Genomic DNA, 13,961 nt, shown 5'->3' on the forward strand with positions numbered 1-13,961 from the left:
CACCAAGTCTACAGACTGGGGAAGAGACTGCCTCTTCAGCAAATGGTGAAGGGAAAACTGGATATTCATATGCAGGAGAATGAAACTAGACTGGTACCTATCACCATATACCAAAATCAACTCAAAATGGATAAAATAATTAAATACACAACCTGAAACAATAAAACTCCTTAAAGAAAACATGGGGGAAATACTCCAGGAAGTAGGACTGGGTACAGACTTCAGGAATACAACCCCAAAAGCACAGGCAACCAAAGAAAAAATAAGCAAATGGGATTATATCAAACTAAAATGCTTCTGCATAGCAAAAGAAACAATTAACAGAGTGAAAAGACAACAGAGTGAGAGAAAATATTTCTAAACTATGCATCTGACAAGAGACTAATATCCAGAATATACAATGAACTCAAACACTTTAACAGTAAAAAAAAAAGTAACCCAATTAAAAAATGGGCAAAAGAACTGAATAGGTATTTCTCAAAGGAAGATATATGAATGGCCAACAGACACATGAAAAAATGTTCGACAGCACTCAGCATTCAGGAAATGAAAATCAAAACCTAACTTTAAGATACCATCTCATTCAAGGTAGGATGGCTAATATCCAAAAGACTGGGAATGATAAATGCTGGAGAGGTTGTGGAGAAAAAGGAACTCTCATACACTGTTGGTGGGACTGCAAAATGGTGCAGCCTTTATGGAAAATGGTATGGATGTTCCTCAAACAATTACAGATAGATCTGTCATATAACCCAGCTATTTCACTGCTGGGAATATACTCAGAGGAATGGAAATCATCATTTTGAACGGATACCTGTTCTCCAATGTTTATTGCAGCTGTATATACAATAGCCAAGAGTTGGAACCAGCCCTAATGTCCATCATCAGATGAGTGGATAAGGAAGCTGTTGTATATCTACACAATGGAATACTACTCTGCTATAGAAAAGAATGACATACTACCATTCACAGCAACATGGATGGACTTAGAAAAAATTATATGAAGTGAAATAAGAGAGGCACAGAAAGAGAATACCACTTTTTCTCTCTTATTTGTGGAAGTTAAAAATCAATCAATCAATAAATAAACAAACGAACAGTGGGGAGGCAGGTAAGAAGACACAACAATCACAATTCCTTGGACTTGTTAAGATTAGTGAGCAGACATGATGTTGATGGGGGGTGGGGGAGAAGGAGGGGGGGAAATATTTGGTAAAGGGACATGAAAATCAACTACATTGCATACTGATAAATTAAAATTAATAAATAAAATATAAAAATAAATAATAATAATAATAAAATTAATAAAAGAAACCAGGAGAAATTTGGTCTCTATTACATGGCTGCTAGGCATGCAAATTGGTACCACCACTTTGGAAAACTCCTTGAAAAAAAAAAAAATATATATATATATATATATTAAGTTGAACATGTGAATTCCCTATTACCCATCAATTATATTCTAAGTATAAATATGCAAAAGAACTGTGCCTACAACTTTATCAAGGGACCTTTGCAAGAATAATCATAGCATCAATATTTGTAATAATCCAAACTGGGAGCAACTTATATGTCCAGCCATAGTAGAATGGATGAATAAATTGTGGCATCTTCAAACAATGGAAAACTATACAGTAATGAAAATGACCAATGTACAGCTACATGCAACAACATGGATAAATCTCAAGAACATAATGTTGATCAAAATGAGACAGAAACAAAACAAACATTGTGTGAGTCTATTTTTCTAAGTTTGGAAAACAGTCTGAATAAAACTGTGATGCATAGGGATGAATAGCTACATGGTCAAGCTATTTTAAAAACGGGAACAAGGAAATGATTCTCTCTGGGGTGGGGGAAATGCAGGGACAGTGATGAGATGAGCACAAGAGATCTCCAAGGTTCTGGCAATTTCTATTTTTTGATCTTGGTTATGGTTAAATTGATGTTCACTCTGTGACAAATCAGTGAGCTCTGTGTATGTATTTGTACACTTTTTTGTGTGTGTTTGCTTTACAATAAAAATAGTTAAAAATAATACTAATCAGAACATCATGTATGGAAGCACCCCTACAAGATTTTCTTCTGGCTCATCTCCAGTCCTTAGCCTCAGCCATCAAGTAACATAATTTTTTTGAATGGTTGCTTTTATATAAAGCAATTCTTTCAAATAAACTACTTAAAGTATTTCTGATATTTGTTACCATTATTATTTTGTAAATAAATGATGTGCTAGCTTGGAATTGCAGGACTGGAAACATATTTCAGAAGATACATAGATAAGTCTACTAAAATTAAAGGCATTGAAAAATAATAACTGGGATATATGACAACTCTTCTGAAATCTCAGATATTTTAATTTTAAAAGCTAATTATGAGGTGAAAATCCATTAATCACTTACAAATAGATAATAACTATATTTCATCAATCCTAAAATATTTTTTCACACCTGTGAAATCAGGGTGCATCTTATGATTAATAAGACCCTCAATCTCTGTCAACCTGGATTGAAGTCAAAGTCTTCAGAGAGAATTTTCACTTGTTTTCGGCAGCCAGCTTCAGGCACTGCCTATCTGAGACCACTGTAAATTAAATCCTCTGTGTGAGGTTGTGTGGACCACACTTGAACTCTTGCCTTTAACTTGCCTGAGTACTTACTAGTTCAAATTCTCCATCCAGTGCCAAGGTTGAGATACTAAGTTTCCCTTGCTATTTCTTTCTGAATGGCTACTATATTGAGTCGCATAGTCTTACAACGAAGTTATAGCCTTTGGTGTCCCAGTTTTATTCAGGGGATTCCTATTAGACAATCTTTCTATGCAATCTTGGTTGTGTTTTTTCTTTCTTGTTAGTATGTAAAATCATACAATCAGTGGTGCCTTAGATTATACAAAATACAGGTCACAGGTAATTAGAGATTTGCCATTTTTCCAAAAGAAAATATTTAGCCTAATTGGACAAGAAAATCCATATTGATTCTTAAATGTATCATTTTGTTTGAGCATTAAAGTTGGTTGAAATATTGCTACATACTCTGTATTGTTAGTAAAAGTATCAGGTTGCACTAAAATTAGTGAACTTACTTTGCGAACTGTAAGTCATTCCACAGTATAAGGCAGAATTATTATTTCCATGTGCATGCTTTGTGTTTTTTCAAGTTTAATTGTAAGACCCTTGAAGTCTCAGATTATATCTTTAGTAATGCCCTGCTGCCTTATATAGTATTGGACTCATATTAAAGATGCAATAAAACTTGATGAATGGTTGGAAAGCTGAAAAATGAATATATGAAGTACACTTGTAAGAAACAAACAAAAATTTCTGTAAATTGGTGTGGCTGTGCACCCAAATGCAAAGGAAAGGTCAACATCTGGATACAGGAGCAAAGACAGCTTCTGGGTTGGTCTTCATTATGACAATATTCTGACCTTGCTGGTATTTGATATTATGGAAGAATGCTTGGGAGGAGACTCGGAATCCTATCTGCAATACTTGCTCCAACAGATTCAATTCACAGCCCTAGCAGGTAATAAAAGAAGCCTATGGACCGTGTATGGGATTGCCCAGGCAGAGCTAGGTGCATTGGCCATTTTATGTATTAATGCCAATCTCATATATATAACTTTTCTGGTTTGCTGTGGAAGGAAAGAAGATATTTCTGTCAGTAACTGAATAGAGGATTACTGACTTACTGACCTTTTCTGACTGAGATAAAAGATGACTTCTTTTCTTTCAGCAGTACTTCAAAAATGGAAATTGCTCTTTTAAACTTATGTGAGAATGAAGTACAGAGCCAGCTATTATTCCATAAATAGATGGTGGCAGAGGGCATCCCTCAGGAAAGGGAAAATTCTCATTAGGGTTATTTTTTCCGAGAGCTGTCAGTATGCATGCATTTGCATTTAAAGACTGTGAAGAAAGGAGGAAGCCAGTCTTGACCGGATGTATTTTTAAGGCTCTATTCTTATTCCTGCAGCATTTAAATATAGTGTGTAAAATACAGTTTCCTGAATGCCTCATGCTATGTTTGTTATGTGGATTCTTATGTCATTTTCCTGATAATGGAGTCAGGAATGCAAAATTATTTTGCCCTGCATTGTTAGATCCAGATAAGAATGGAAAATAACGAGGCATGTATTTTCCCTTGACCCAGGAAATGTGAGAGTTGCCTGGTATTTAAAAAACAAATGGCTTTTGCTGCTCAGGTCACAGGAAAAGAGAATGCACTAAAGGATTGGACTTTTTGCTAAATGCATTTCATAGTCTTTTGAAGGCCTGAGAAGCTTAAGCAAATAAGAAAATAATGATGTAGAGTATTTAGTAATATCAATATCGAAATAACTAATATGGCCCAAGTCCCAACGTATGGCTGGTCTTCTATCAATTGTCTTATGGGTTCCTCCTTTCAGTAGCACAAGTTGTCAGAACCACTCTTGTCTCATGTTCTGTGTATGTAGCTTTTCTAAACAACTTGAATGTATTGTTCACAAAAAAAGCAGGGATGGTGTATTATACCAGTGGATACATTTGGTGATGAACCAATCTGTCTTAAGAGCCTGAGGCCATCTGATGTCACACAAAATCACAGAAAAATATCCATCAAAGATGACGTTCATGTCAATCAATAGAACTTCGTTTTTTGGAATTAAATAGGAGAGAAAAAACCCTCTGAAAGTGGATGTTTACTCAGTTCCTGGATTAGAGCTGTGGAGATGACAGATAATTTGGCTGCCTATAATACTTAGCAATAAGAACTGAGAAAAATCTTCCTATAACATCATTTAAATACCCTAATATTTTTGGTTTCATTGCAAGACAGAATCATTCTTCCTTTTGAAGGTATTTATCTATGTCATAGGTGGAACTGAGATTGAAATACATATTTCACCAGTGGATTTTCATGAACAAGTCGTGATATTACCTTAAAAATAATCAAAACAAACAGATTTGCTTTTAGGAGAACACAATAGCAAGAAGGGGGGATTTTTACTTCCCTTCTCTTGCTTAACCATAGGTTGAGTTGGAAACACAAATGTGCAGATTAGGTTTTGACCTTGGGTTCAGGTGGCTGTGCTTGCGTATAATTATTTTTTCATGTGCAGATTCCCTTTGATAGCCAAAGGATGATCCAAAAATAACTGTAACTATTAGGTTGACTTGCTTAAGCAGACACGTAGGTCAATTATCCAGAGGTGTTCAGTGAGTAAAATCTTTTACCATAGTCAGTTAACGTGTTTGCTCTCACATGCTTGATTCCACCTGGGCTTGATTCACCAGAGCCCAAAGCAGCACTAGAGTGAAGGCAATAAAAATCCCGTTGATGGTGGTGGTGGTGTGTGTGTGTGTGTGAGGTATTACTCTGAAATCCTCAAGAGAAGCCATAAAGACAAAGAAACAGGCAAAGCCAACAGGACTAACATTCTTGGAGAACACAAGTAAATGGTGCCACTGTATCAGAGAGGCAAGATGGAAGAGAAACTAGCATGAGTGATTTCAGAGATTCCAGAACATCTTTCACGCCATCTGATAGTCACTGGTCTTCCCTCAGTAGCACATGACTTTGATCCTAGGAAAAACATACATACAGAATGGAGAGTTAAACTAAAAATGTTTTCACTTAGTTATATTTTACTGTGGGTAAGACAACTGGGAGCATTTTTTGATGGGGAAATAGAGAGTGTTAAACACCCTGAGGTGGGATCGGAAGCGTGTCAAGAAATCTTCATGTACTTTCCGAGTATTGGAGAGTTAGCATAACCTGACTATTGAACACTTCAACAATAGGGTCTTTGTCAAGGTTCTCTTGTGTACAACTAAAACTAGTTTAATCAAAACAGGAAATTATTGGCAGGACATAGGCATATTTCATGTAAAATAAGGCAGCTCGACCTTACTAGGAACTGAGATGATCCACTCTTTCATTCTCTCTGGGTCCTATGTGGTTCTTCTTGACTACTTCTCTCTGCATATCTATTTCATTCCTTTATTCCCTGCAGTTTGTTTTCTTTGCATCTCTGCACACACCCCAAAGCCCCATGGTTTATGCATTTTATTACTAGCTACACGCAGAGACAAGTTCCAAATTAATGGGCAAGAGAAAGAGGGCTTAAGGCAGGAACCATCTCTGCTCTAATCATCTCTGACCAGGGGCACAGGGTCATGTTTTATAAATATGGCTGCCTGCCAAGTCATCTATTTTTCTTAGAAAAATCATTAGAGGTGGAGCATAAACTCCAAAGCTAATCGATTACACCAAACTGTAAGGTTTCTACTCTCTCTCTCCCACCTGCACAGTCTTATATCATGCAGTTATGACTAAATGACAACACTTGGAAGATCCAACTATTTGATCTTTCTCTGTAGATAATATTCCCCAATCCTTACTGATTTCAACTTTGTATTTTAATAAATTGTAAACAATCCTAAAAATGCTCCAGTTCCAAAACAGATGCTATACAAACCATTCAAGTATATAAAAGCACAGAACTTACATATATGTATACTTATAAATCAAAAATACCAGCCCAACATTAGGAAAACAACATATTACATGTGTTTTACCTGTCCAAACAGCACAGTAGTCAAATAAGCCTAACTGAAGCCAAACAGTGCTTTTGTTTTGAATGCACATAGAAGTCTTGTTGCCTCATTTTTTAGAGCATTTCTGATTCAAAGATGTCATATGATCATAGGCAGCAGTAGACTGGTATGTTTTGGATCATACTTGAACTTCTGAAAGATCAAATGTCTGGCTAAATATGTACTTTCTGAGACAGAATAGGAAAAATTATTTTTATTCAAGCCTGAAAAATGGGGGAAAGCAACTCAAAGTATTCCATGTCTTGAAAGTTGGCTGAAAAGTTATGTGCTAAATATTGAGGTTTGCACAGAAAAGATTCTGTACAATGGATTTTCCAAAATTCTTCATTATGCATTTAAAAATATTAAACTTTCCAGAGAATATAGCTGAAAACTATATATAAAACATTGTGCCCCCATAAGGATTTCCATATTATGTCAAATTTATGCTAGTATGTTCCAATGGTAAACAGCATTCATAGCTTGGAGTCAAATGAGGAACATGTTTTTCATGATCCTGTGTTAAATATTTTATTAAAACGTCTTGTTTTGCTTCTTTTACACATACCACATGCCTCAAATAATTAACACAACCATAAAAACTAGATGTTTTAAGAGAAGAATAACCTAAAAGTTAAAAATTGAAAAACTTGTTCTTGAGGTCAGGAGTTGGTACATTACCACTGAGCAGTGATATAGACAGAGGGGAACTTACTCTCCAAAAATGCTTTGATACAGCAGAAGTTTGCCTGTGAGAGTTTGCTGAGAACCATAGCATTATCTGCCTTTTTAGTTATTGCAGTGTCAAAGACCAACAAAGTAGTGTTTCTTCTCCATTTAACCTTAGCAATTTAACTCCCCATTCATAATAATCTTAAGAGAAATGTCTCCTGGTCAGGTTTAAAATAATTTCTTTGAAGTCTTCCTTATGAACTATATTTTTATTAAAAAATTAAATAGGCTGCATGGATGACTGATATTCATTTCTTATTTTATAATAATAAATCCAAAGCAAACGGAGGGGCAGTCTTCAGTACCATCATGTCACACATGTAATATTTTAAGTTTAACTCCATGCCTGACTGCCTCTTATCTATAGTATAAGAAATGCCTTCAGGTCACCCACATTCACATCCTAATCCACGCAAAAATTAGCACATATACATGTATATCATTATTTAATTTCTTAGATATAGATTTTTTAGATACAAATTAATCCTCATCACATGCAAAGACTGAAGTAATCAAGGCTTTTTTTGATTTGATAACATGATTTTCCAGTACTTGTTTCAAGCTTCTTTTATAATCATTATTTCTATGAAGTCATTCAACTTGGAAATAACCGCTTGCTAAAACTGAGTTTCTCTGGTGAACCACTCAACACCACTTCAATTTCACAAAGGACACCATTCTTTGCAGTTAATCTTGGCTTAGAAACACCACATACTATCTTTCCCAAATGAACAGTTCAGCTCCTGTTTTCTTAGTTACACTTTGGAACCATTAGACTTCCTTCTGGAATATAAATGTGTGAGTCACCTAGGTGGTGAGTCTTTGAAAACAGATTTTCTACGTACAGATAAATGAACCTTCTGCCCAGGACACCATTTAGTAGTTGTTAGAAATGTGAGGACTTCTCAAACAGTCTCCAAACCCGCCTTCTATAAGAAAAACTGCTCGAATTTTATTACATGGAGTTTTGTTATTTAATTTGATTTTAACTTACTGAGATTAAGTAGCTATGACACCGTGTCCTAATACTTTATATAGAAATTAAATTATTCAAATAAATTAGTGCTTCCTCTGAAAATACTCTTAAGCACTTTTTATTTGCTCTTTTAATCTTTTCTCATTTAATGTTGCACTTCTGAAAAGCTCTTAACAAAAAGACAATATAAAAATTTGATAAATTAATAATTTAAGTATTCAGTGGTTTCATCTACAGAACACAATTTTGCTATCTGTCCATTTTCTAACCCGAATGACTTAAAAACTGTCAAAATAAAACATTGTGTTGCTGACATAGCATAGGCCTAACTTAATAAATAAAGCAAACTAACAGGTTATATGGCCATTATGGAAAAGTAAATTGGAATTGCTTTCCTCTCTATGTTCACAATGAAACTTCTGAAGGCAAAGGCTTTTCCCTTGTTAAATCCTGGTCAAGCTATGGTTCCACATCTTCCAAATTCAGTGAAAGTGGGTCATGGATAATTTCCAGGCAAGACGTATTTGTAAAAGTAATTTGCTCTGAGAACTTAGTATAAAAATAAAAGCACTAATACTGAAAATATAATACACCAAATGAATGATGCTACTCTGTCAAATAATAATATAAGGTCACGGAAAAGTAAAATTTCTAGTATGATAGAAAAACTGTGAAAATCTTAGAATTTATAACTTAAATAGGCATACTTTTGAAAGTTTGATATTAAATACGAGAATATCATAGACTTACAGGTGATTTACAGAATTTTCTTTTTAGCAGAAAAAATATACTGTTAACTTCTTGAAATCAGAAGGTTCATATGAGACATGAAAGAATGTCTTTAGGACAAATATATATATTATATCCAAACTGATTTTATCAACACACAAGAGTTTGTTCAATTGCACATGGTTCTATTTATATCTTTAAGACAATTTTCTGGCATACACACAAGTGAATTTTATTGCATGTCTAATTTAAATTGCTTTCCAAGTATACTCACCATTTACACACATCAAAAGGTGATGACAAATTTTGACTTTAATTCTATGAATTTCTTCCCCCACACACATGCACACAAAAACACACTCAATATTTACAGTGCCTCTCTGATTAAAAAATAGAAATAATGCTCCACATACTCTGCAAACAATGAAAACTGCACAAAAACCAAAATATAATATCAAATACTTATGCTACTCCTGTTTATAACTGTGAGATTAAAGAGTAGGAAATGGTAGCCTAAACAGCATCTTTTTCCAGTGCATTTTAAAACTGAAAGTTAAAAAGGATATTTAATAGTATTCCTTTCTTTATCATTGATTGTTCATGTTAGGCAGTTGTAGAGGACGGGATCTTGGGAGAGAATTTGAAATAAAAAAATTGTAAACCTTCCTTTTTTAAATAAAATGAGCATGTCATATTAAGTGTGTTATCTAAATAATACACATTTTAAAGGAGAAAATGAACTGAAGACATGTAATTTAGAAGCCTTATCTAAAGGGTTACACAGTAGTGAAAACACAAAGTCAAACCATATCAGTGAAATCACTTTTATTTTTATTTTTTCCACATAGATAACCTTGTGTAAACTGCAAAAATCATGAAATGAAAAACTGATCATGAAACTGCAAACTTAAAATCATTTGACTGATAAACAAGTTTCCCCCAGATAACTGTTAACAAAAATAACCAGGATATTATAAACTGATATTTAGGCAGTAAACATGTCATATATTTAAAATAATAAATATAGAATAGCAGTTGAAAACTAATAGCATAAACAGCATGAAGTACACTTTATCTTTTAAGACAGATGAAATTTCTAGGCACAGTTTTAGGCATTAAAGAGGACACAGAGGCATAGGTTAGTGTGCGCTGCTCTGTACAAAAATACAGTCTGAATAAATTACACTGCTAGCCTTACGATTAGACATCACTTACCAGTCAGTTCATTGCATGTTTAATAATATACAGGTACATGCTAATCCATATATATCATTTATATTTCAAACACATAAGTCTCTCTATATTTATGTCTTTTAAATTTTCATGTTGAACTTTCAAAAAGCTAAATAGTTGTGCAAGAAATCTGAATAACTAGCCCTGCTGAGTACTTTATGCTATATGTGTGTGTATATACCTCTCTCCCTAAGATAAACGATGGGTTTGTGGTTAACAATTTTGCTTAAAAAACATTAAACAAACCTAAAGCTGCAAAGACAATGTTAATGTACATGAACATTCCACTTGTATTTATTCTGATAGACAAAACAGTATTTCGGATGACCAACAACACTTTTCGTGTTGTACTAAGCTTGTTAGTAATGAAAAACTTCCAAACGTTAGTGATGGTAGAAATATAGCATAGGGCTCTTCACTGGGAAGGAAAAAAAGTTACATAAGAAATCTGCTTTTCAGTAAACAGCAAATATGTGTGCCTCAATCTATAACACACTCTGCCACTTTCTAACTTGTTGTATTGACAGAGAATGAAAACTTGGTAAGAAATGAGATATGATATTGGACTAACAGCACACTGCATCCTCTACTAGAACCAAGAAAAGTGCCTCACTGATGTCAGCACCAAAGTACTGCTCTTCCATTATTCAGGAATAAAGAGATCTTCTGACAATAGAGGGTGTTTAGAAACCTAAGCCCCTATCCAAAAATCGTATTTTTCATGCTGCTCTGACAATATGCAATTAACTACAAGACAATCTGCCACAGATTTTACTATTTCTCAAGAAAATTGCTTCAATAGATTCTATAATACTTATATCTTTCTGGAAAAATTCCACTCACAGTTTCTTATGATTCTTGATAGAATCATATACTTTTATGAAGGTTTCTCTGTGGTATGCATTTAATCACTTTCGTCTCTCACTGCTGAAATAAGATAAGCCTGTACTTCATATTTACGTTGTGATTCTATAGAAAATTCACAAGGTAAGTGAATTATTTTTAGCATTTGAATGATAAAATAGATTTTTTTTTCTTTTGGCTGTTGTTTTTGGCAACTATTCTTAAGACAAGCTGACAGCAGAACTCTGCCTTGGGAGGTAAAACAAATTATTAAATACTGTTGATGTGGTCCTGCTCTTAATGAATTTTGCAATACAATAGCACAAAGGTAGGTTTTAAATGGTTTTTCCAATGCTTCTTTCTACAAGAGGGCCAAAACCAAAACATAGTTTTAGTGTCTTTGTTAACAAAAATAATTATTTATAACTTTTATATCAGAACTGTATATTTGCTATAAAAATACGTTTATAATTAAACTACCCAAATTTGTATATTAAACAGAATTAGCACAAGTTTGCAGTGTAAAATTAGTTGCAAACTTAGTCCCTATTATTGATATTTCCTTCCATTTGAACAGTCAATAAGTGATTCCCTTAACATAAATCCATAATAATTGTGTGCACAAATCAGTTTGTCCATCAGTTAACTTCAGAGGACCAGGTGATAACCAGATGAATTCTACTCCTCTACTGAGATATTTAGCTATTTATATAAATCTATCACTATTCTCTTTTTTAAAATGAAGACATTTAAAATACTTGCAAAAAATAGCCGCCTTCTATTTTAATGAATTTTACACAAAATGATCATCCTAATTGCTACTCTCTTTTGAACTACAGTGCTTACAGAAGAATCATTAATTTTCAGATTAACATTTCAATTTTTTTCCTAGGCAATTCTATTAACACTTTCCAGTGAAACAGTAGAGAACATAGAACAAAAGCTTTAAGGTATATTTACTTTTGTATGGTAAATAAGTGTGAATACCAATCTAAGCCTCTTAACAACGTGTACAAAGTTAGTGTTCAAATCACTTCACTAGAGCAAATATTAATTTTATGTGTAATAGGCAAATGTATGTGGAGGGTTAGGGTACAACATATTACCATTTATAGTAATGGCTCACCTTCTATAAAAACATTTAAGCATGTCAAATATGCACAATTGTTTGCTGCAATGTTTGGTAAATGATTTAAAGGATACAAAAGCAACTCATGAATATTTCTTTCTGGTTGCCCCAGGGAAAGCAGAGACCCTCAATTTTTCCCCATTCTAGATAGGGCTGAGGCACAATTTCTAACCACATAATGAAAAGCACATGTCTCTAAGTCCTGACTCCCTTTCCAGGGAGATGCTGATTGCCAAAGCATAACCTCCTATTCAAAAGAGTACTTTTGAAGGTGGAATGTGTACCATTAACTAGTTACATTCACGACTCCCATTAAATGTCGAAGGGCAGTTCACTTTTCAAGAGCTCACTCAAGCAAATAACCAACGACCAATGTAGTCATTGGGTGGGCTAAGCAGTCGATAAGAGCTCTAACAGTGGAATCCTTGTCAGCACAAAAGAACTTCTAAAATGTTGCTTATGCCAGCTGCTCCCCCGCAGGCAATAGGAGATTCACACAATTCTCATTCCAACTAGTTTCTCACAATGGTTGCTGTCATATAGACCCTTCACTTGTCAAGAAATATGACATGAACATATTGGAAGTTTGCAGCATTTGCCTACGTCTAATCAGCTCTCTTAATTTGTGCAGGTCCCTAAAATGGATGTAAAAGCTGGTTATGATGTTGACAGCCAAAAGGCAAAGGATATTAAATCAACTGAGCAAACTGCTTGATGCTCCACAAGTGTTCTAGAAAACAGTAAGTTAGAAAAGATGCAGATGTAATCCTTTTGTTGGATGGTTGATTTTTTAATTTGAGACTATTGGTTCTAGTAGTAGTCTTCATAGTTCTTAGGGTTCAGGCAATAAAGGATGGCACCCCCAAAAGAAAATATAGTAGCACCCCAGGCCAGGCCATAACCCCAATTGAACTCATGGTAAATTTTCAAGCTCACAGTTTCAATGAACTTGATCGGGTAAAGGACCAGGCTGCAAACCTGTAAAACAACTGAAAGAGAAGCAAATCAAAATTAGAAAATGTTATTTACAGAAGATAAAATGATATAAACATATAAATCTACATATGTATGTTAATTCTCAAATCAAATAAATGTAAAAGCCAAAAAATGTAAAACATTGCTTATTCTAGATGGTATTCTTTAAAATATTAATATGATTTGTTTAAATACTCCTTCACAATATATTAAGAATTACCTTATTACTAATTAGTAAATCATTATTAGTATTTTATAAAATGATTAATGCAACATAAAATTTTATACGAATATACAAAGTAGTGATTCTCACCTTACAAACACATATATAATTTACCACTATTATGGCAAGTACTGCTAGTTAAACTAAACTGCTCTACTACACAAAACCTGTAAATAGCTCACCAAGAATAGTGGCCCCTATGTCAACTAAAACCCTTGTTATTTATTTATGCTCTTGAGGAACTGGGGAATTTGAATGCATTTCAACTGATGAAACTGGTCAAGATGGGCTTTCACTGTTGTTGTTGTTGCTTTGCAATACCATCTAACACAGCCCAATATTCCACAAAATCCTACCCTGATGTCTTTCCTTATATTACTCTGATCCAAAACTATCACATTCTTTTCCTCTCATCCACTCCATGCCTCTCATCTTTAAAAAGAGGCTAAAAAGTCATCTTTGACAAGAAGCCACACCAATTGTACTCTATTAGATCTAACAATGATATTTACATATTTATTTCCCATCTACTTTCAAAAAA

The 13,961-nt window shown here is 34.1% G+C and overlaps 1 protein-coding gene across 2 annotated transcripts in view; it reads right to left on the reverse strand.

Annotated features, from left to right (window-relative positions):
* TMEM47 (transmembrane protein 47) overlaps positions 1-13,961 on the reverse strand; it is a 118,547-nt gene that overhangs the window by 76,099 nt on the left and 28,487 nt on the right. The window contains exon 3 of one of the 2 annotated variants that reach the window (XM_008578045.1): positions 9,826-13,211. The exons of the other annotated variant lie outside the window; for it this stretch is intronic. Within the exon in view, the coding sequence (XP_008576267.1) occupies positions 13,033-13,211 (179 nt within the window). The 3' untranslated portion in view covers positions 9,826-13,032. Of the gene's footprint in view, positions 1-9,825; positions 13,212-13,961 lie in introns of those variants that run through there. 2 annotated transcript variants of the gene reach the window in all.

Source organism: Galeopterus variegatus, unplaced genomic scaffold (genome assembly GCF_000696425.1).
Source record: "Galeopterus variegatus unplaced genomic scaffold, G_variegatus-3.0.2 Scaffold1622, whole genome shotgun sequence".
Lineage (NCBI taxonomy): Eukaryota > Metazoa > Chordata > Mammalia > Dermoptera > Cynocephalidae > Galeopterus > Galeopterus variegatus.